At 37.0% G+C, this 25,480-nt stretch overlaps 1 protein-coding gene across 1 annotated transcript; it reads left to right on the forward strand.

Moving 5' to 3' along the window:
• The first annotated feature begins 856 nt into the window (after window positions 1–856).
• On the forward strand, window positions 857–22,376 carry LOC121415498. Its single transcript, XM_041608698.1, has 2 exons — window positions 857–880; window positions 20,689–22,376. The coding sequence occupies exons 1-2, from the start codon at window positions 857–859 to the stop codon at window positions 22,024–22,026; spliced, it is 1,362 nt and encodes a 453-aa protein (XP_041464632.1). The 3' UTR covers window positions 22,027–22,376.
• The last annotated feature ends 3,104 nt before the right edge of the window (window positions 22,377–25,480 follow it).

Here is a 25,480-nt window from a genome sequence, read left to right on the forward strand (position 1 = left end):
TATATTCAAATCAACACTTTTGCCTGAGGTGGACTTGACCTTTAAGCAGTAAGGGAACTGAGGCTGGAAATAATTTATCTAAATTGATAGAATAAAATACACAGAGCAAAATGCAAAAAAATATATATTTTAATCTCATAACAAATACTAAAGTTAAGTTTACCAATATTATTTTTGCGAAAACCGTTTAATGCACACCGTCTTAAATATTCAATAGGTAAGTTAATGACATTTCACCACTCTCCCTTTCCTACACAGTAAAAAAATAAACAACGCTGTTTACTAAATGAACCTTGCAGTAATTGTTTAAACGTTTTAAACAACTGTTTAAATCTTAAGCAACAGTTTAATTTTCAATAAATTAATCATGATTGTTTAAACGGTTAAAAAAATACTGTAAGGTTCATATAGTAAACAGCTTTGTATAACATCTCAAACAGCGTTTTTACTGTGTATGTTATTATATGAAATCATAATTAATTTATATTTTTAGACATTTGATACATGTATATTTCCCGGGTATGTTTCCCTTTTGACGGAAATAATGAATATCATATGGCAAGCAAATTCTGCTAATTCTTGGAGTACAAAACTTTAATAAATACAATTACTTAATAGAATAAATTACAAAATAATAAATGGAATAGGACATCATTTATTTCCTAATTGCATAGTCATGAACACAGGCATATAACTATTTGACGTAATACAGAGCTTATATTTCATTTCTATCTTAGTCCTTGTCTGAGTTTGATGAAATTTTCAGTGTTTTATTTGTATGATTTACTTTATCTGTTCAAATTATATATTCAGATTGAAGTTGCCCTTTAAATCGTGCTAGTCATTTTTTTTCGTCATGGTACCTGTATTCCAGAATAAGGTATGTTTAAACAAACACAACAGACAGAAGCTCATGGGTTTTTTTTCAATACGTTTTTTTTGTAGAAGAACCACAAAAGGACCAAACAAGTTCGAAACTACAACTCCATATTGCCATGGGGCTTCAGATATATCCGGTTATTATACAGATCAAAACGATATTTGACAAGAGCCTGTCTAGAAAACAAGAATATTTTCGACGATGACACATGTTCTAAAAATTCCTCGTTCTGTTGTCATCTTAAATTCCAAGACGATGAACATGAATCCGATTCACTTTCGGAGTCAAAGAGGTCATTACACTGAGTCTATACATGCAAGGGCGTAACAAGGGAAGTCATGGGCAAACACTTAACAGAGCCTACCAAATCAGTACAAGAATCTATGCCCTTAAAACATTAACTGATTGTTCTTTAATTAAATAGTTAATTGATTAACTATTTTTTATTTAATTAATTATTTATTCATTTATTTTATTGCAAATCTTTATCTACAGTTTCCTTCTCAGAAAAAAAGATTATATTAAATTTCATATGTACAAGAAATATATTCAAAGAAAAAAAACACCGGTCTTCCAAAGGGCTTTGCATTATTATTGCCATACATGATATAAAAAAACGCATAATGCACAAACATAACATGAAGAAAGCAGAAAAATGATTCATTACAAAAAATCATCACAACAATACAAACGAAGACAGAAAAATACAAATATGGTAGGAAGAGAGAGGGAGAGAGAGAGAGAGAGAACGATAGACAAAAAAGGGGGAGGGGTGGAGAAAATTAAAGGACAAATCCCACCAACAAAAAGTAGATTTGAATGAAAAAGAGACACATCCAGCAAGCAAAACACTGAAAAATGTCATCAAAATCGGATGTAAAATAAGAAAAAGGAGGAAATCTTAAAATTTTGCTTAATTTCACAAAATAGTTATATGCTTGTCCTCCTGGTCGGTATGCAAATGAGGAGATTGATGTCATCCACTCACTATTTCTTTTGTAGTTTATTAGGCCTATATAAAATGTGAATTTTTCTAATTTTCTCCTCATTGTCAAGAGAAACAATGTTTCCTCCCTGAACATGTGAGATAAGCATTGGTTGATACTATATGGTTCAGTCCAATTGGCCCTTACTGCTAAATCTGTAAAAAAAATGAAATGATGTATGATTAAAAAAAAGAAACAGTGAGTGAGAGACACAATCGACTGGCTCAGTCACCGAGTTGTGCGTATTGCTATGTTGTAAAAAAAATTAAATGTCATAACATTATGTTTTACTTTCGATTGTGATAATATATTTAATGTTATTCTAGTTTGATTTTCATCTATTTACTTGCCTCAACATTTTTCGAGGGAAAAATTTGTAATTCTGACCAATCAGAATTATTCTTATAGGAGATAAATTAAATTTTTGGAGGAGCACTACATTCATATTGAAACAAAATAGCATTTAGCGAAAGTGCTATATACACTGCATGAGATGTGATGTCATTATACCCCTAACTTTGAATGCATTTAGTTTATTCAAGGAGTAGTTGAGAATATCTCTCTGAGTTACACGCCACCTATTCACGTGACAAGATGAACCTGACTTCTCAGGTCTACGTTGTCTATTGTTCGTTATACCCCTTTTCCACTAGGCGCAGGACGCGCGTTTCCGTTTTACACCATGGCGAAGGCATTTTCCGGAAAAGTAGCCAAAAAGCGACTAGTGAAGAGTCTACGTCTACGTTTGTTTACATTATCAGCTGGGCGCGCGATCCAAAGTCCGCACCGAGGTTATCCGCAGAACATACCGTACTTGCAAATGCAGCTGAGCTTATACTTTCCAGGTTCAATACGAATGTATGCCTTGATAATTTGCCTTGCCGATTTGCTGATGTCTGTCTTTCTCTCTATCTGTCTATATATCTATCTCTCAAATTCTATCTCTATCTATCTATCATGTCTATGTAACTGCAGTATCTATCTATCTAATAATCTTCTCTGTCTCTCTCATTCTTTATCTTACATCTATCTATCTCAAATTCTCTATCTCTCTCTATCTATTCATCCATCTGTCTGTCTTTCTCTATTTCTCTCTCTCTACCTACCTATGTAACTACAGTATCTATCTGTTAATTTGTCGCTCTTCTCTCTCATTCTTGATCTATCTGACATCTATCTATCTCTCAAATTCTCCAGCTCTCTCTCTCTCTATCCATCTGTCTGTCTTGTTCTATCCATTTATCTATCTATCTATGAAACTACAGTATCGGTTAATTTGTCTATCTTCTCTGTTTCTCTCATTCTTTATCTATCTAACATCTATTTATCTCTCAAATTCTCTATCTCTCTCCCTCCCTTTATCTATCCATCTGTCTGTCTTTTTCTCTATTTCTCTTTTTCCGTCCATATATCTATAACATATCTCCATCTCTCAAGTTCTCTCCCCAATCCATCTATCTATCTTCTATCTATTTTTGTAACTACAGTATCTATCCATCTGTCTGTCTTTCTATATTTCTCTCTATCTATATATCTATCTATGTATCTATCTATCTGTTAATTTGTCTATCCTGTCTCATTCTTCATCTTTCTATCTATCTAACATCTATCTATCTGTCTCTCAAATTCTCTATCTCCATCTCTCCCTCTTTCTCTCTCTTTCTATCTATCCACCCCTCTCTCTCTCTCTCTATTTCTATATCTATCTATCTATCGATCTATCTATCTATCTATCTTGTCTCTATCTAATTATCACGGTCTTCTATATCTATCTTTCGGCAGCTTCTAAGTGTATCAATCCATCAAACTTCAATTTGTCTTTCCATTATGGTATCTGTTTATTTTGATTTTGTCTGTCATTCTATTCATTTTAATTTATTTTTAGAAAAAAAAACTATCATAAACAACGCGACTGCAAAAGCATGTTCGGATTTCACTCATAGAGATGTATATTGATTTCACTCCTGACTGCCGCTCTCTCTGTACATGAAGTGCCGAGGAACTCTGTGCTCTGATCAGTAACTGTGCAAATTGCATGCGGTGGTGGACTCGCCTGTGTCGCACGCTGCATGCAACTAGCGAGGTGTGTAGACTCTTCACTAGTCGCTTTTTGGCTACTTTTCCGGAAAATGCCTTCGCCAGGGTGTAAAACGGAAACGCGCGGCCAGGACAGCGTCAGGACAAGGCGCGGAATGTAATAATTACAATCCGCGACCCTTCCGCAACCAGGGCAGTCACCAGCTTTTTTCTTGGGGGGTGCTTTTTATGAAAAAAAAACACAAAAACACAAAAAACAACGTATTAACTCAATTTCATGCAGTTAAATAGCCCGCCGGCCAGATCTATTTCAAAAGAGCCCTCAAGTATCCCTACCCCCCCTCCGGTTTTTTTTTTATTTTATTTATTTATTTTTTTGTTCTGAAGGGGGGTGCGTTCGCATCCTCCGCACCCCCCCCCTGGCGACGGCCCTGCGCAACCTAAACCCTTCCTGGTTTTCGAAAAATCAAAATTTGTCCGCATCCAAATTTTGGTCGAGACCAAAATTTGGACGCGGATATTGAATACCCGACACCTTCGGGACCCTGTCCTGACGATGTCCTGAAGATGTCCTGCCCTTCCTAAACCCTTCCGCGTCTTCCGGAAACCATCCGCAATCAGGTCAGCTTCAAGAAGGAAAGAAGAAGCCATGCGGAATGTTTCAGGAACATGTGGATTGGAATAAGAAGGCAAGCGGACAGTTTCAGGAACGTGCGGACAGGAATAAGAAGGCAAGCGGACTGTTTCAGGAACGTTCGGACAGGAATAGGAAGGCAAGCGGAGTAATTCAGGAATGTGTGTGGATCCAATGCTAATATGTATGGAACGAGTACACAAGTAGCAAAAACAATTTGCAAAAGCACTAGATGGGGTAACGGGATAATACAAGACAAGAAAATTAAAAAAAATAAAGAAGTACGGGGTCAAGGGGCCTAATTTATGGAAGCAGGAGACCGTCAAAAACACGGATATACGTCGTGTCGTAATTCAATTTACTACACGACGTAAATAATTACGTAGTGTAGCAATTCGAATTACTACACGACGTAAATAATTACGTAGTGTAGTAATTCGAATTACTACACGACGCAATTCCGAATTACTGCCCAACGATTTAATGTCATGACGTTAAATGAATTAGTGTCGCTACATCAAATAATTAAGGTCGTGTAGTAATTCGAATTACTACACTACCTAAATAATTACGTAGTGTAGTAATACCAATTACTACACTACCTAAATATTTATTACGTCGTGTAGTAAATAATTACTACACGACGTAATTCCGAATTACTGCTCAACGATTTAACGTCATGACGTTAAATGAATTAGTGTAGTGACGTTAAATCAACCAATGAGACCGTTCGTTATATGAGCGCAATGCGAAGAGCTGAGACTACAGAGTATTGTACAGGAACGTACCGGCAGGAAGTTAGTGCTCATTTTTGTGAAAATTAGTTTTCCCTATTCATATTGTACATGATAGTGTATACAATGGCCTATGGCGGCCATTTTGAATATCGGGAAAATTAATATTTTATTAAAAATTATCTTTAAGATTGTATTTCACTCCTGCCACACAATTTCATGCATTTCACAGCCAATGTGCGGACAATTTTATGATTTTCATGGGCAATTTGCATATTTTGGCGGCCATATTGGATTTTGCCAATTTGCGGAAAATGCTCAAGGTTACACGAGTGGCATCATTCAGATTCGTAATCAGCACCCTCGAATTGACAAGAAACCATCAAAAAATATTGTATATATAAAAAAAACAAGGTTATGCCTCTTTTATCCTGGACTAATACACTTGATGTGAGCGCGACAAACGAGCCGAGCCGATCTAAAAAAAAAAATGTAAGCGCAGTTACGAATTGGATATGGATCTCGCTTAATAAATGATGCGAGTGCGAAGCTCAAGTTTATTTTTTTTTATTACATATATTTTGGAGCGTTGTGGCCCAGTGGATTAGTCTCCGGACTCTGAAACAAAGGGTCGTGGGTTCGAATCCCAACCATGGCGTAATTTCCTTCAGTAAGAAATTGATCCACAATGTGCTGCACTCAACCCAGGTGAGGTAAATGGGTACCTGGCAGGAATTTATTCCTTGAAACGCAGCGCTCGTAATAGCTGCACTGCTAAAGCCAGGGAAATTATGCTGCATATACTGTTAGTCAGGGGCCTTAGCAAAATTTTGGGGACAGGATTTACAAAAGCGCCATTTTTTGCATGTGGGTCCCTGGTATCAAAAGCATTAATTCTAGATAGGGTGCCCCAAAATCGGTGAAGGGCACCCTATTTTAAAATGCTAATTTATGCAAATTTTATGAAAAAAACTCATAATTCGCCATTTCTCACTAAAAATAGTTTTTAAATGCCCAATTTTTGTGTATTTGGGTCTTCTTTTGCTAAATATTTAACTGCAGGTCGATTTTTAAAACATTGGTGAATGTGAATCATTCTTAAGGTTAATTAATGCAAATTTTATGCAAATTATATGTAAAAACACATATTTTATCATATGTCGACATATAGCATTGTCAAAATCACATTTTTTTTCCATATGTGTCAACGGTATCAAAACCATTAATTCTTGATAGGATGCCTCGATATCAATGACTGGAATCATATTTCATAGTGCTAATTTATGCAAAATTATGCAAAATCACACTATTCACCGTAAATTACTGTATATGTATAGTAGAGACCTAAACTTTTCTATAGAAGCCTATTTATTTTCATTTCTTTTTTTTTGGGGGGGGGGGTATTTGGGATTTATTTTGATTGGGCATCAAATCTAGATTGATTCTGTACAGTTCCAGAATAAGAATCAATTTTCAATGTTAATTAATGCAAATTTATGCAAAATTTATGCAAAAATGTGTAAAACTCATCAACTATCATATTTTAAGGTTTTAAACAGAGGGACGAGCACAACACCATGCATATAAGACACTGTAACACAATTCATTCATTATGGTGACTTTCCATGCTACCAGAGGAGGGTATCATGTTTAAAATGCAAATTTATGCAAATGATAAATCTTGTGCATACCCCTTTCACAATTAAAAAATCATATGGAAAAGATAAACCAGTATTTCATCTTTCTTTTTAAAGCAAATCAAGAGGTCAGATTTCTTTCCCAACTGAATAGAGTCTTCCCCTGTTAGAAAGAGGAGGGTATATGGATGGTGCTCATGTCAGAAAAAGCTGTCCATGTCTGCCCCTCTGACAACTATGTACATTTATTTTATAACAGGGACACATCAGATTTGAGCAAAGACCTGATCCTTCTGAATAATTTCAGTGATTTTTCTTAAATGGCTAATGAATTGATATCTATCTCTAAAACTAAGTAACACCAAAACCAAATTCTCCCAATCAATAATTTAAGACCGAATCAGAGTCAAATCGGTCAGGAATAGTTCCCGAATCAGAGCTACTGACTTCCAAAAATAATTGTCTAAATGTCTGCCCAAATTTAATTCAACCAAATTCCATCCGAATACATCCCGAATATAGCTCGTATAAGATGTGTCATGGCCACATTTGGGAGTATTTTGGAGGATATTCGGCTGGTTTAAACATTTCAAGACAAGCTGAATCCCTCCACGAATGTTCCCGATGGGGAGGGAGAACAGAATAGTCCCTGATCCTTCCGCATCGATTCCGGGAGCTCCTCGAATCCGAGATGAATAAGTATTGAATCCAGGCCATTTTGAGCAGAATTGGTCCGAATCTGTTCGGGAGAATTTGGTTTTGGTGTAACACGTGCTTAAAGCTAGGGTTAGAACGGAACCGAATCAGCTGCGCATTCATCCATATACACGTATTCTGGTGGTTTCAGGAATATTCTGTTTTGCCTCCGTAAATGCGAGAAAATTCGGGAACGTTCGTTGAGAAATTCAGCTCATTTTGAAATGTTCAAAACCAGCCGAATACCCTCCAGAATATTCCCGAATGTTACCACAACATATTTCATTCGGGCCACATTTGAGATGAATTCGGGTGACATTCGGTTGGATTCGGGGAGTCATTCGGATTTTTGACAGATTCGGACGATTTGTTTTATTTCTGGACATAACTGTCCCGAACCGTCCGAGCTCGGCGCATTCGTTCTGATTCAGGTCCACATTCAGGCCATTGTTCTGCTGTAAATAAGAGATATCAGGTCACTTTCGGCTGGATTCTGGACATGCTTTGGTCAATTCTTCCACTATTCGTGTTGGCATTCTGCTTTTTGGGGGATGGCGAAAATTGATTTGGTCAATTCACTGGCGATTCTGCGCTGAATCGCGACAATTCAGGACCCATTCTTCTCTATTTGGGGGAACTTCCCTAATCCATGTGAATCAGGCAGAATCAGTCCGAATTTATTCGGGAGAATTAGATTTTGGTGTAAACCTAGCTTAAACCAGGACTGAAGTGATGTATTCTCGCTACTGTACTTTGGTTATCATCTGAATGTTTGCAGAGACTGTTTATCACAGTTGTATCCTATTCTGGTTTGTCATCTAGAAATGGATTTCCTACATAAAACATGGGTTAAACAGGAACCAAATCAGCAGCAAATCCATCCGAATACACATAAAGACTTTGAAGCACTCTGTTCTCCCCTCCCGAATGCAGGAAAGTTCAGGAGCTAGGGATTAGGAAATATTCTTGGAGGAATTCAGCTCGATAGGAAAATGGTCAAATCCAGCCGAATACCTCCAAAATACTCCCAAATGTGGCTACGACAAATTCCATTCGGGCCAAATCGGGATGTATTCCGATGGAATTCGGTTGGATTTTGGGAGGCATTTGTAGAGTAAAGGTCCGACTCTTGCCTCCCCATATCGTACGAATCATTACAAAGAACATAATAGACGAGGGAGACGATTGGCCAGAAATTAGAAAAATGGCATGCGAATAGCTGCCGAATCGGCAAGCCCAAAGAATCTGGCGCATTTTCGGGAAATTCGGTGGCGTACTTGGCGAATTTAGGCATAGTCGTTCGATTAGCTATTCACATCGTCATTTGGCAATAATCAGAGGATTCGGGCTAAATTCGGCTCGATTCTGGCTGCTCTGACTCGATTCTTGCCTGCTCTGGCTCGATTTTTGCTACTGTTTGGGTGGGTTGCCATACGGCTTTATGCTTTATGCAATATTTGTTTAATCATTAGAATACAGTTTCATACATATGTTATTGTTAATTTACATAATATACATGATATAACATACTTTTGCATGGAAATATGATTTTCGATAGCATGTTTTGCTGGTAAAATTTAAACTTTTGAGCTGATAGAGGTACTTCAAAAGTTTGGCCCCTTTTCCACTGTTAATACCCATTGGAATGGGACTAATTTATACATATAAAATAATGGCTAATTTACATAAATTAGCATATTTTGGATGAAGACGGGATTTTCAATAGCACGTTTGATAGGAAAAAATAAAGCTATCAATCTGATAGAGATTTTCTTTTAAGTTTGGTTTCCTTTTATTCCTTTTTACTAATTTTACTATTCATGCATATATTAACTGCTAATTTACATAAATTAACATATTTTTGCATGAAGACACAATTTTCAATATCATGTTTGATAAGGAAATTTAAAGCTATTGACCTAAAAGAGATTTTCTTAAATTTTGGTATCTCTTTATTTACTTTTATTAATCAATTCCTATTGGCATATGGCTTCATGCATAAATAACTGCTAATTTACATAAATTAGCATATTTTGCATGAAGATGCAATTTTCAACACCATGTTCTGTGGGAAAAAATAAAGCTATTGACCTAATATTGACATAGGGAAAGTTTGGTGCTTTTGTAAACTCTGTCCCCAAAACTTCAAATTTAAGGCCTAAGGCCCCTGACTATGTAGAGCGCTTAGAGACTTCTTACAAAGTAAGTATTAAGCGCTATATAAGCAAGTATAATTATTATTTTGAGTTGCAACCGGGATATTTCAAGGACATTTTTTGTCTTCATATGACTATGATGACTATCTTCCTAAGCGAGAGATGAAACTTGTCGTTATTTCATTCTGAAAAAACGGACAATGATTATTAGGAAATCATGAAAATATTGTTACATTACTTATTAATCTAATAAGCCCAATGAGGGCGCGAAATTGATATTAAGGTCAGATAACTGGACATTTTGTAATCATGAATAGGATGCATGGGTTAATATATTTTTAACAAAAATAATGCGAGCGCAAACTACGAGCCGAAATTTTGTTTTGATAAGCTGGCATAAAAGAGGAATTTAAAATAATTTGTTACAATTGATACAGGTATACATAACTCCCCAATCAAAATGCAAGCGAGCAGATTTAGCTGATACTATGCACAATCAGACCATCCTAAAAGGGATATTTTTCAAAAAATTATGGAATACACGAAGAGAATATTTATATGACAAATCTAATTATGCTAGCACGCAGCGCGAGCGGAAAATGTTCATATTTCGACCATAAAATATAGTTATTTTACAGAAAACTATAAAATTTATTTGTAAATCAAACAAATTGAAAACTTAATGTCCGAGAAATGTTTTGTATATTTACTTCAAAACTTGATATTTTAAGCTCAATATAAGTCTATTAAGCAAGTTATGTATCTCATAGATTAGGCAATGCGAGCACAAAGTGTGAGCGAAAATTTAACATAGTGACATGAAATCCTCCTCCCCCCCCCTCATCTTATTTAATTCACTCGTCTTTCTCCTCTTGTTTATCCTCTTCGTTTTCTCTTCTCTTTTCCCTTCTGGTTCTTTCCCTCTCTTTCCATTTTTTTTCTTTTTTCCTCCTTCCAAATATTTGATATCAAATGCCCCCCTTCCAAAAAGTGAGGGGACGCGTCGCCCCTGTCCCCCTGGGATGTCCACCAATGTATGCAATTTGATTTGAAATAAAAGAAAATCCTATATAGTCTTTGTAATCGAAGAAAACCCAAATAACACCCCTAAATTCATCAAAAAATAATATATGAATGATAATTTTCATGGAGTATTCGCAAGTTGTCCGATTGCCCTAGTCCTTGAATTTACCACTCGTGACGTTGTCCTAAATGTCTCCGGTTCTGTCCTGATACGATCTGCATGCTGTCCGCACCGAACGCCGACAAATTCATTTAGATAATCTTGTCCTAGGACAGTCCCAGGAATGTCCTACGACAATACGCAGACAGTCCTGGTTGTGTCCTAGGACAAGATCATTTGCATAATCTTTTACGGAATTTGGTTGCGGACAGCATGCCGAAATGACAAAAGTAGCTTCCGTGGAAAACCGCCTTTAGCAACAACTCTTGTTCGTCATTTCGAGTTCAATGGTCATGCCGATGTGCGGATGTGGGACCACTATTGACGGTGACACATACCAATTGCTAGACTAATGCCGGTGTGAAGGCTCCTTCAAACCACATCCATGACATCCAAAGGTGGACTCACTCCGACATTTGAAAAAGGGCGATAAAAACATAAGTCGAGCCACCTCCGATACCAGCTTCATAATAATATGATCAACTGAGATTGACGCTGGTCGGTTTTCCAGTTATCAGTAAGGTCAAGGTGCATCGGAACAGAGGAAAGAAGTTTGGTATCAGAAAGTAGTGGAACATTCTGGGAGTTTTTAGGTGGTCTTCCTTTTCCTGCTCCCCCTCATCCCCCTCTCCTTCTCCTTCTCCTTTCTTCTTCCTCTTCTTTTCCTCCTCCTTCCTCTTCCTCTTCTTGTCCTCCTTGCTTTTGATACGCTCAAAATACAAATTTGGAAAAACAATTGTCACCCCCACCCACTGGGGCCCCTCTTTGACCCGGGACGGATCCAGGATAATATAGGGAGGGCGGCCATTTCAAATCACGGGATAGATTTTTCTTTTCTTGGGCACTTGCATGAGTTTATTTGTATTGTACAATCACTCCTCATATATATTTTCTCATTTTAAACAAGTCATTTATTTTTTTTTGACAATGAACCTTCTTTGTTGTTACGTCGGGTTTTTTTCTAAATCAATCAAATGTAATTTCGGTGTGATGAAAATATCCCTGAAATGTTAACGATAATTTTATGCTGCCTTCGAATCGAAGTTTTTTCCGCTTTTTAAGGGGGATGGGTGCAGTTCATGCATGTTATATTACATAACATATAGGGCAGCTGCTCGTTTATGGCGTAACAACTCCATAATTTAAGATTCCAATTACGTAATCTTTAACCGATTTTCCTAAAACCTTCACCAGTGTTTTATTTTCCTGCTATTTTTACAATAAACTTACATTCAGGGTGGACATTCCTTTTAAATGTTCGGTCCCACTGCACTTACGGATGCAAAGCGGGTGTACAACAGAAAAAATTGTCGTGCCGTCCGTTGAAAAACGCTATGCATCCGTTGTGTACTAATTGCATACGTGCTTCATACGCTCTATCCATTAGATCCGTCAACTGTGATTTATAGTATAGCGCAAGTATCCACCTTGCTAGGTGCTCAATGCGCTCATATGTTACCCCGTCTGACAATTGTGGTGCGCACAGCTTGTTGACGAATTACTTCCTGCCAGTACCCATTTACCTCACCTGGGTTGAGTGCAGCACAATGTGGCTAAATTTCTTGCTAAAGGAAAACACGCCATGGCGTGAATTTGACCCACGTCCTTCAGATTGAAAGACGAGAGTCTGAACCACTAGACCACAAGGTGAATTATCCGATGGTCTAATACCACGTGGTCTACTTATCAGCTGTCCAACTTCACATAGTCTAAACTCATTTCGTCTACAACCAGTTCGTGTAGTATCTAATTCGTCTAATTTCCATTGTTCAATTGTTCTATGAAAACTAATACCCTCTATATACAGGATTCTCTTAGCCCCGGACTATCGCTAACCCCGTACTATCCTTAACCCCGTACTATTTTTTTCCTTTTCACACATGCCAAATTGTTATTGCTAACCCCGGATAAGGAATGCCTGCTTTTCACACACGAAACCCGCTAACCCCGGACTGTAGTGGTAGCTCATGCTTTAAATACATTTGTCGATCATTCGTAGTGCAAGTACTTCACTCGTACAATTTTTACACACGCTAAAATTTCCTTAACCCTGTACTATAGGTGGGGCTAAATTGCCATAGTACGGGGTTAAGGTTAGCCCACTTTCGTTTTACACTAGCGATCTTAACCCCGTACTATCGCTCTTAGCACCGCAATTGCTTTTTTGCAGGGCCAAATAATCCCGTGCTAAAGGTGGGGTTAGCCCACTTTGCAAAAAATGCTGTGTAAAAAGAAAGTGGGCTAAGCTTAACCCCGTACTATAGGTGGGGCTAAATGGCAATTTAGCCCCACCTATAGTACGGGGTTAATAACATTTTAGCGTGTGTAAAAAGGGTATAAGAACGAGGGCAAGTTTACACATTTTCTGATGAATATATGCATAGCCAAACGGGAGGTTTCGGGTGCACCCCCCCGCCATTTTTTAGGATGTACAAGGCGCCGCTAAACAAAAAAAAAGAAAAAAAAGAAAACTAGACAACACGAAGAAGAGCAATATAAAAGAGAAAGAAAATGTTATCAACGTAAGATAAAGTAGAAAATATTTCGAAAACCTGTGTCACCGACCAAAACTTACAATAGGTCCCGCTTAATTCTAACATTGATGCTGGAGAAAAGGGAGGATTTTCTGGGGGTAATGGTCCAGGGGGTAATTGTCCTCGGGGGTAATTGTCCGGGGGATAATTGTCCGGGGGGTAGTTGTCCGGGGGGAAGTTGTCCGGGGGTAGTTGTCCAGGGGGTAGTTGTCCAGGGGGTAGTTGTCCAGGGGGTAATTGTCCGGGGGATAATTTTCCTCGGGGGTTATTGTCCAGGGGTAATTGTCCAGGGGGTAATTATCCAGGGGGTAATTGTCCGGGGGGTAGTAGTCCGGGGGGTAGGTGTCCGGGGGTAGTTGTCCAGGGGGTAGTTGTCCGGGGGTAATTGTCCGGGGTGTAGTTGTCCTGGGGTAGTTGTCCGGGGGTAATTGTCCGGGGGGGTAATTGTCCGGGGGTGATTGTCCAGGGGGTAGTTGTCCAGGGGGAAGTTGTCCGGGGTAATTATCTGGGGGTAATTGTCCGGGGGGAATCATCCGGGGGGTAGTTGTCCTAGAATTACTTTTAAGATCGATGCCTTGAAAAGAGATTATTTTAGGTGTGTAGGGATATCTTCATGACTTCTCATCATGTAAGAACTCGAGTGCTAATTATGATGTAAATTTATGTGGATGCAAATCAGATTATTATTAAAAAATGTTTTATTTCATGATGCCTGCGTTCTATGCAGAGTAGTCTCTCCCAAAGTGTAAAGGATATTAAAACCCTAAATAGTTTCATATGAAGGCTTAAAAATGCCACCCATATGTTCATAATCATCTCATCATGACTACATCCCGTTGGAGAGATGATCAGATGACAAGATCTTAGATCTCGTCATGTTTACACTTTTTTAAAGATATGATCAGATGGCGAGATCTCGGCTCCAAGATCTTGCCATCTGATCATCTCTCACCCGGGATGTAGACATGGCGAGATCCAAGACCTTGTCATGTGATCATCTTTTCCATGTTGACATGACGAGATCCGAGGCCATGCCTTCTGACCATTTTTTGCTGAAAGATGTAGAATGACGATATCCAAGATCTTGCAATCTAATCATCTCTCACATGGGATGTAGATACGACGAGATCTAAGATCTTGTCGTCTGATCATCTCTCACACGGAATGTAGACATGACGAGATCCGAGATCACGTCATCTTATCCTTTTCCCTAAGAGATGTAGACATGACGAGATGACCAAATGAACATCTGGGTGGCATTTTTGAGCTTCCATAAATTTCAAATTCTCTGTCAGTCTGTCAGAAATCATTTCCTCAATCTTGTATTACTTTATATAATGATGTTGTCACTTTGTATTTTAACAATATCTTTGATCTGATGATTGTACATGTATTTGGTTCTGGTAATCAATTCATTTAATTTGTAGTTCAATACGTTTGGCAATCAGTTGCACTTCAGATTATCTTGAAAATAGCATTGCAGGTTAATAGTCCGGTGATTTATTAATGCAAAAATAAATACTCAAATCCATCAACGTGTTGATATACATCACATATCAAATTTATCCCAAATGGCCATCAGACGTCTGCATTTCGTTTTGTTTTTATCATTAATAATATTGTTCTGCTGATTCACCTTTGTTAGGATACCAACAATATTGTCTATCGTATGGGACGTTGATGATTTGATAGAGCGCAGAGGATACTAATTTACTACTTCCTTGCTTCCCCCATGCAAGACTCGTTGACAGAGCGGACATCCATTCCTTCCAGATTTTAACATTGTTTTTTTTTTCCTGTTGGTAAATAGAGAATAAACTTGAAAACTATACATACTCCCAACGCGTCCCATTGAATCAAGTCAATGATGACTCATTTTGTCGGACATTATTCATCTATTTTAGATTCATCTTTTATCAGGAGAAGAATACAAATACATGCCACCCTCTTTTGATGCAGTTTAAATTGTTACACGAGTTATTTTGGGGGATTGCGCGGTGTCATTTTATACGGGGTATAACCAACGCACTCTTGAAAAAATATTGGATAAAACATAAATATGGTCCATGACCAAAAATGGGTAAAAAGCATCCCAAACTTTGGTCGGTTGTAAACGAAGATTTTATTCTTTATTGGATGCCATCGATTCGATTACATTAAAAATGCAGATTTAAGTTGACCGTTATACGGTGATGTTTAATTCGGACCCTCCACCCCCCCCCCCAAAAAAAAGTGAAACACTTCATATACTTAAAGGTCAAATCTACCCCATCACCAAAAGTTTATTTATTTAAAAAGTGAAAAATCAAGCTACCATAACACTAAAGATTGATACATTTCAAAGAGGACGTCAACCCTGAAAAATTTCTTATGAAAATACCAGATAAAAAATTGATGAGGAGGATTTGAGGAAAATCCATCAAAGATTCAAAAAAAGTTTATAGAATTTTCAATATGTTATTGTTGACGCCATATAGGGGCAGCTGCCCATATGGTAATGGTTCTTAAAAAATGCATTTCTTCAAAGAGCGGATGTGAAATGATTTGTTTTTCTCATACAGTCAATGTACAATAAAACTTGATTTCATCTCGTGAGAAAATCACATTTCATTTATTTTTTTGCTAATCGATATTTGGAAAGTTGCTTGCACATGACGTAACAACTAAAAAGTCCTAATAACTTACACATTCATTAAATTTTGTTTTCTATTATTTTCTATACTATAGGTTTTCCCGTCCAATTTCATCAGAGTTGCAATTAAATTAATGAAAGGACGTTCAAATTCGAAATATTTCGCCCACCCTCTGCACACATAGTTCATTTTCATTCATTTAGCATTTAATTCCGTTCTATATCATTCCTTTGAATTTTGTAGAAATTCAATTCAGAGAGAAGCTCGTTCAAAATTAATGGCCCTAAGGTGTCATTTAATAACTGATCGTTTAATTTCGCCTGAAACACAATTTTCAATTTCATTTATTGGCACACATATCTGCACTTTAAACTTCCAAATTCTGATAAAGTTTCTGTATTCATTTTTTTTTCAAACTTTACCCTATATTTCTATTTTTTGCTGATCTTTTCAGTTAGAATCATTTTAATCCATTATGTTTGATAAAGAGGTAATTCACGTAACACTTACAGGATATTGTTGTAAACGCTTATTCTTTTAGTGATTGATGAGTGGGTGCAGGGGCGGATCCAGGATTTCCCCCAAAGGGGGCACATTTTCCGGAGGAATTTGACGAGTAAAAAAAAAGAAGGTTGTTAACTAAAGAATAAGGGTATTTCGTCCACGAAAAAAAAATTGTGCCTTTAAAAAGGAGGGGGGGGGGGGGGCACGAGTCGGCTGTGCCCTCCCCCCGGATCTGCCATTGAGTGGTATGCCAATGGTAGGTATTTTTTCTTCATCATCTTGTTCTTTTGTATTTTACATAATTTCAATCGTTTAGGGGAAGGGATGGGTATCATGGAATTGACCACAGTCTCGAGTTATGAAAGTGGAACAAAAACGAGTTGTTCCGATGATGGTCTGTCAGATGTAAAATTCAGCAAAATTTAGGAGTAAAACCCATTTCCATAATTATTCAAAAGAAGTATAAAAAACAACAACGAAAAACACTGTCCATATCTTGTAAGTGATTGCATATTAATGATTTTGAATTCCTAAACGTTCGCAAGGAAGGTACCGGTGCGAATTTGAAAACACTACTCAGCTATTTCAATTTGATCGTTCTTTATAAATGTTTAAATGAAATAACTATGAAATCGCGTGCCAGTAGAATTAAATTGAATTAAGTATTTGGCTATTTAAATGCTGATCTTATAGGTCAATCAAATAAGTTGCAAATTGAATTATTACATCATTAAATCGGTTGAAATTTTAGACGAATTTGGACGGGAAAACCTATATTATTTAAGTAAGCATGCTGTCAGAGTGATCTTGAAATTTCACTTATATTCCACAGAACCATTATTGCACTACACGGTGTCATTCAAAATGACACGAGTTATTATTTCCCACACCAACCCTTTCTTCGGGGAGTGGAGGTATTTTATAATATTAATATGAAATATTTCATTTTTTGAAAATTTTACAATAACAAAACCTCTTCATTCATCAAAGCACAATACGTTTACAACAATGGTAATTTTACACATTCGGGGCTGGGGATGATCAAGAGTTGTTTGAATTTGGTGATAAATACCTACTCTCATGGTGCTTGAAGAACGTAATGTCTTATCGACACTCACAATTCCTAATGTTACTGGTTACCTTTGGAAGGTCGAATGACTTTTATTCTTTACTGTCTATTGACTGGCTGTTTTGATTAACTGAATTGTGATAGAGATATCGAATAGAGGAGAAAACAAAGCGTTTGACACTGAATGAATTTAATAAACTTCTTGATTATTCATGCTGTTACTAATTCAATCCTAAGAATTAACAAGTCACAACTGATTTCCAAAACTGTTCATGAGTCAAAAACTGATGATCGCTAAGCATTAGCAGCTAGGGTAAGTCTAGACATGAACGGTATGAAGAGATTAACATTGTAATCTTCACCTTTTTTTTCTCCCTCAGTCAATTTCCTTCACCATTTCGAAAAGAACGACAATGTCAAATATTCCCCTTTTGTTGACAATATGTTGTGATTAGGTTTGTTCCCAAATGTAAATGTGATTGATTCTTAAATTGAATTCCACGATATGCTAATTAACTTTCATAAAATAAACGACATTGTAACGAATATGAAATTTCAAGAAAATGAGACGATTTCTATATTGAGAAGATTTCTATATTTTGGGGAAAAATATCATATTTTTGAATTGGATTTGAATTCAATTTAGATATCGATGAACACGTAGTACATGAGTGGATCTACAATTTGGCAATAAGGGAAGAGGGTGATATTTTCATCCATATTTACCCAAAACCCTGCCGATCGGCCGCAAGAAAACCTGTGAAGAAAAAATTGGTTTGTTTTTTTCAAGGAAGGGGTCTTAGTACATTGGAACTTACCCTAAAGGGGCAGGGGGTATTCATAAAGACTGAAAGCTAACATATGTGTTTTATTCATACAGACTAGGTAAGGTATATCATGGGGCCTGAATGGGTAATGCAAATGCGAAGCGCGCTATTTTTTTTTCAAACCTATCTATTCAAACCTGAAAATCGAAATTTTTTAGCTCTTAATTTACATTCGGACCTTAAACGTGTCATTTTACATGTTCCAAACACCATTTCATAATATCAAGTATGAGGCTATCTCACTGAATAAAACAATGAAAACTCTACTTGCGAGCAGAAATATTTATTGTATGATGTCTTGAAAATGCTTTAATCCCTATGCAACTCACTTAAAGGTATTGTTTAACTTTGTGAGCAGCCGATTTAAAAAATTCTCAAACCAAGATGAAACATGTGTACAAGTGCATGTATAGACCAGTCGTAGTTACTTCATGGACAATTTTGGTCAAATGACCTTTCATTTCTTTCATCATGATAGGCAGATTTCAAAGAAAGATATTACGTAAGCTTGCCTTACATAGCAGGATGAAGAAATTGAAAAGACCTGATGACTAGAATAGCACACCAATGAACACTTGATGAAGGCATTTGTTGCCTCCCTTCTTTGAATGCATATCTTAGCATGTTGCACAATGTACTTTGCAAACTGTGAAATACCAGTCGTTCGTGGAAGCTTATTGTTGTTTTTTGTGGATGTAAATGAAAACGACAATTCAAAAGAATAAATGAATAATCAAGACATCCAAGTCGGTGCTTTTAAAGCGCCATGTCACTTTAGTACAAATTACCTTCTGATCATGCGTAGAATCTTTTGATCATGCGCAGAAAGGAACTACGAACTGGCTTATTAGAACTAATAAACCCTGAAAACAACCATTATTGAGAATGAAAAGCTAAAACTACAAGGCAAACCCCTATTTTGTAAATAGGCGTCTTATAGACACCTAAATAGTACACATAAGTGTATGGGATGAAACTAAGATGGTATTTCCGGTCACTTTATATTTCAATTTTTGAAGCACTAAATAATCATTTTCGAACGCAATTTTTTCTAGGCTTCATTTTCGGAACATATCACAGACACAAGTGACAAGTGTGACCTTCTAGCTCAGATTTTTTAAAAGTCACACCAATGTTAAACAATCACTTTAAGCAGAGTTTGCATATTTTGTAAAGAAACTTCAAATTTGTCTATTTTAAAATTATTCTCCCATCCCTTTTTTAACCACTTATTTTTCTCTTTCTTCTCTTGTTCTTGGAGAAGGAAAAACAATTCCTTAAGGTAAAAAGTACAAGTGTGATATCATGATGACAGAAAAAATGTAGGACCGTACAACAAAATAATGTAAAACTTTCCATGGGGTCCATCTGAGTTTGATTTTCGTTGTTTTGAGCTGACTTTACTATGTTAAAACAGAAAGTTCAAATTTAGGACAAGACTTTTTCATATTTACGGTATTGGTTTATTAAAGAATTAATGAATCAGAATAGTAATACAATCTCTAAAAACAAACTAACTTAAATAGATGATTGTATCATGCATTTTGAAAAAAAAAAACACGTAATCACACACACCAAAATATGTATGTTTATATATATGTATATATGGATGAAGATAACAATGGTAGACGTAGCTTAAATCAAGGTTCCCCAGAGTTATCTACCCTTTGGAAAAATTGGTGATGCCGAAAAAATGTCTCTGCCGGGAATCGAACCCGGGTCCCAGATTTGAACGCCGGTGCCTTAACCACTAGACCACAGAGACGGGTTAGTGGCTAGGGAGAGCCCGATCCGATTGACCGTCAGGTAGACAGATTTTCGACACCATACCAATCATGTTTTCCTTTGTCGGGTGAAGGTGAGTTTTGTACAATGACAAGCCATGCCTCAGCTACGCCCCAGATAGTTCCAGCCCCAGATAGCTCTGGGGAACCTTGATTTAAGCTACGCCTACCATTGTTCTCTTCATCAATTTCTTTACAATATTTAAATAAAAAAAGAGTTGCCAAAAAGCTGTTGTACACGTTGGTTGTATACAATTACAATATACAATGTTGACCTGCACTTAGCATGATTAGGGAACTCTTTTCTAGTTGTTTTTTTTCTTCAAATGTTGATACTTGTTTTTCCTCTGTTCAACTGCAAGTAACTTTCGTTCTCACATTCCATTCCAAATAGGTTGGAGACACAGTTGACTTGGTGTGTACGTCGGAGGGCGGTAATCCTGTCCCTGACCTTACATGGTTTCGTGGTGAAGAGGAGCTGGAGGAAAATGAAGGTCTTCGATACGCAGTTCATCGCCAGATCCTACGGCCACAAGACACTAATATCAAATATACATGTTTGATGCGAGGTCCAATGATAACTACACGACGTGCATGTTCAATTCGACCAATGGATGTACCCTCTAAGGTCCAGATAGAGCCATCGGTGAATTCTGTCAAGGTTGGAGAAACAGCCACTTTCACTTGCGCATTGATGACTACTAGCAATGTAGGTGTAAGGGGTTACTCCTGGAACGTAGAACCATCAGTAAGAGACATTCACCAGAATATACCTGGTAGAATGCAGCTAATGCACAATGATAAGGTGTTAGAGATACAGAACATTCGTGAAGAGGATGATAATACACTGGTGACTTGCCAGGCGCAGACAATCAACGGAGAGTTGCTTACCGGTACAGCTACATTGGTTATTTCAATTGAACCTACAGGGATGACGACCGATAATCCAGACTTAACGACTTTTATTCTCAACGGTGGTAATGATATGAACACGGATGAGACTGATTGGCAAAGAGCAATGAAGCCAACACAAAAAAGTACAGAGTTTCCAAACATCGTTAAGATCAATGGCTCAAATGTCACTGTTGGTATGAAACCAAAAATTCCAGCCTTCCTTACCGGGAGGATATTTATCATGACTTCATCTGCTGCAGGAGCATTCATCTTTATCGTCACTATCGTGATCATCATCGTCGTTAAAATTGTGCGACGACGTAAAGGCAAACGAATCCCGATCACATCTCCTATAACTGTAATGGAGCACGGTGGAAACGATGCCTACGCAACTATTCTTGAGATGAAACGTCAGACCGGAAGTACCTATAAGGGATCTTCTACACTCCCAATTCTCAAGTCTGAACGTAAGATTGGTCTTCCAGACATGATGCGAGGTGGTAGTAGCCTTTCATTGGCAGCTCGTAACGCAACAGCCAGAGGAAATATCACCGAGCGTTCTCCTTTATATGCAAAGCCTGAAAAAATCCGAAACAGCAAAAAAGGGCTCTTTGGTGATTCCAAAAGACAGAGTCTGGTGGAATCGGCAGAGGAACCAGGAGTTACAGAATCTAAGCAAGATGGTGATGAAGAAAATAAAGCAAAGGAATCTTCGAGTCAAGATCTGAATGCTGAGGGGTTAATCTACGCAGATCTTGTTCTCGGTGAAAAGGACACAAATTTTACATCAAAAAAGGGAACTCAATATGCCAGTATTGTACCATCCGGGAAACCATAGAGATATAGGCACATGATGCTATCAACGCTACGCTACATTCATTTGAAGAGACATTCAAGATTAGCTTTGAAACCAAGGTTCTATTTTCATGACAGTTCTCATAAATGATACTCTTTTCTGATAATTCTCCAAGAATTGCTTTCTAGAAGCATTTCATAGTCAAGTTATCAATAAAATTCATGTTCTCGATATATGTTTTATGAATATTTGCACTAAGCACGGTGTTTTGTAGTTGTAGTTCGTACTTTTTCATGTAAATATATCCGTAGTATGGTAAACTCAAGTGCATTTATGTTTTTGTAATGTTGTAAATATGTATTCATATTATTTGGTAAGAACTAAATGCTGGTCCATTTTGAAACCAATGCAAGTACTCTTTAATGTTACTCTTTAACATGAATATGAAAGATTTATCTCTAATTGTCCTTGGCGTTAATAGAGGGTTATTGCAGTGGACCCTGTTTACATCAGAGGCAAAATACTGTGTCAGACGTGTTTGTCAGTGATCATAATAAAATTTTCTAGACAATTCAGTTTACAAATGTCACACGCCCAATAACAGCTAAAAAAGGCCAACATATTCATTCTACCAAAACCATTCCGAAGATTGGTTTTTATTTGATATTTGTCTAGACTGCATGTCCCTAAGCGAGATTTATTCAAATCCTCTAGTAGCTAAATTCACTTCCCACTCAAGATCTCGTGAGTTGTTGGTCTTTCTTTCTCAAAGAATTTTAGCACCTCATCTTCAAGTTAAATTGAATGTTATTCCATCATAGGGAAGAGTAAGTGTTACTTTTTTATATTGGTCTTTAATTTCGGATTTAAAAATATGAATCTAAGTGAATTCTAGGCTTGAAAGAAGACTAAAACGGATTTTTCTTCCCTTTTTGAGCCCAAATACTATTTATATCATCGTAAAACTCATTCTCTGTACTTTCTTACAATATCACTCTTGATATGTGGCGCCTTGGAAATGGGTCAATATCCATATATTGCCAACAAGATACAAAACCATATTTCTCAAATTAATGAGTAGCATGAAATCCAGAGTTCTGATTGGCTAGATAATGTTTCAACATAACAGGCGCGGGTAATTTGAAGATATTTACCGCATGGTGAGTGTGAGAATGGAGAGGCCTCACCATGGAAACCGTTGGAATTCGGGTGGGCGTGTGGTCTCTTTGACCAATCAATATTCTTCTTTTCAAGCTGAAAAATGTAACTGGCCTATTAGTAGATGGATCTTGACCCATTTGAAGCACATTTTTTCTGAAATCTATATCACATTAAAGCTTAGATCTTAAGCTTCATAATGATCTAAAATCGTTTGGGCTCAAATAGAATAAACTTTAGACGGAATGTTAAACTTGAGTGAGCTCTGTTCATTATTGTGAAGCTCGCAGAAATCGGTTTCCGTAGTAATGTAAAACAAACTGACTGTGAGATACATTTATTAACATTTCTTTTACATATTTCGGGAAACAAAATAAAATAGATACATTTAAAATTTTTGTAACAACTTTGCCACCAAATTAACATTTTAACCCTATGTAAGAACAAATTTTCGGCCCGTTTTTGTGGCAGCTGGATCTGGGGACACAACTGAATGCAAACAAAAAAGTGGGACCACATTTCATATTTCATGTAATACTTGTTTTCCACATGTTACCTAAGCTCGATGAGGATTATCAAACGTTAAATCAAGCCTAAGCCATTTCTTGTGAATCACAGCTCTGTGTAAAGCAGCTTATCATCACTATGGCCTCGGTGTGTGGGGAAGGGTTAGGGTTAGGGTCCAATTACTTAGTAGTTTAAAATGGCAATCCATATACACACTAGATTTAATTGTCAATATTGCGTTTTAGTTTTAAAAATAAAAAATGGATTATCCCCCTTTATATCTAAAATGAAAAACTCATTACTTACCGCCATGCCATCTACCCTACTCGACATGTTCTTAGCAATCGATTATACCTGCCTAGACCCAAAACAGATAACAAAAACGTTGTTTTGCCTATATTGCAACCAAACTTTTCATCTCCCGAGCGGTTTACTGACGGATGGTCTATTATCACTTGGTCTAATCATCAGATGGGCTAACAAAATTCGGGCTAAATCTACTTAGTCCAATTCTCTTTTGATCAAATAGCCAATCTGTCTAATGACCACTTGGTCTAATAGCCACTTGGTCTAATGCCCAGTTGGGCTTATCGTCACTTGGTCTAATTGTCATTTCGTCTAATGTATTTTATTGTCACTTGGCCTGATTACATTTGGTCCAATACCAGTTCGTCTTATAGCCGGATGGTCTAATACTAGTTGGTATAATGGGCAGTTGGTCTAAGTTGTTCTAATTTCCAGATAGTCTAACATTCATTTCCTCTACATACTTGGTGTAATTTGTAAAGTCAGCACGGTGACTTGTTTTGAATTTTTTGGTGAAATTTTTAAAGTTCTTTCTCCGCACCGGTTTCGAATCTTCACACGCGCGCCCCTCGATATTGGAGTACAGTTAGAGTGACGTATATTTCGTCCCCAACTGCATTTTAAAAATATGGGGATTTTTGAAAGACTGTGGGGACGAAAAATATATGGGGATTAAACAAATTTTTGAAGGTTTTGGTGAAAAACAATCAAATTTGCCATTTTCTGTAAAATAACGCTGATATAGTGAGGTGGAAAAAATATGATATTTATTTATCCACCTCTATGTATACGATCTACTGTAGATAATGATTCACAACTTTTCAATAAAACAAAGATGCCTGATTTATGTCTGATGAAGTTATAAAAAAAAAAACATTCCGAGTTTCTCATGTTTTCTAAGTTGTTGCAGTGAAAAACATGTCTCATTATTTTTTTAGTTATGCATGTATAATGTACCAATAGGCCTATCCTTGTATTGCAGTAAAAGAGGTTGCATAAAAAACACAACACTGTCATTCAATGAATACTATTTAATATACAAAAAAATATAACAGAGTTTGAAGGAATATCGTGCTTTTTACTTTTGGGCCGATCAAAATTCTCTGATTTTGTCCTAAATTGAGGCATTTTCCCCGGATTTGGGGCAAATCCTGAGTGGAAAAACGTTTAAAAAATCCCTGATTTCCTTGATTTCCCTGATGCGGTGGGAACCTTGCTAAACCATTTTAAAGAGAAATGCCAGTAGTTGCAGTAAACACTAATTTCATGAGAAAGTCTGTAAATCAGGCTTAACTGTCAGAATATCATCGAGGATCTAGATCTGGTACAGTTACATAAACTGAACTTTGTGAAATCCTGAAATCTACGCTGAAAAATGTTCACACTTAAGATCACCAACACAGATAGGCACACGTGGGACAGTGTATTATTATTGCTGGAATAAAGACCCGACGGAAGTGACCGAATCCGCGCTTATTTTGCTGATTTCTCAGCAATTACACAATTTCTCCCAGAATCGTTTGGC

The sequence above is a fragment of the Lytechinus variegatus genome, chromosome 5, assembly GCF_018143015.1.
Source record: "Lytechinus variegatus isolate NC3 chromosome 5, Lvar_3.0, whole genome shotgun sequence".
In the NCBI taxonomy this organism is placed as follows: domain Eukaryota; kingdom Metazoa; phylum Echinodermata; class Echinoidea; order Temnopleuroida; family Toxopneustidae; genus Lytechinus; species Lytechinus variegatus.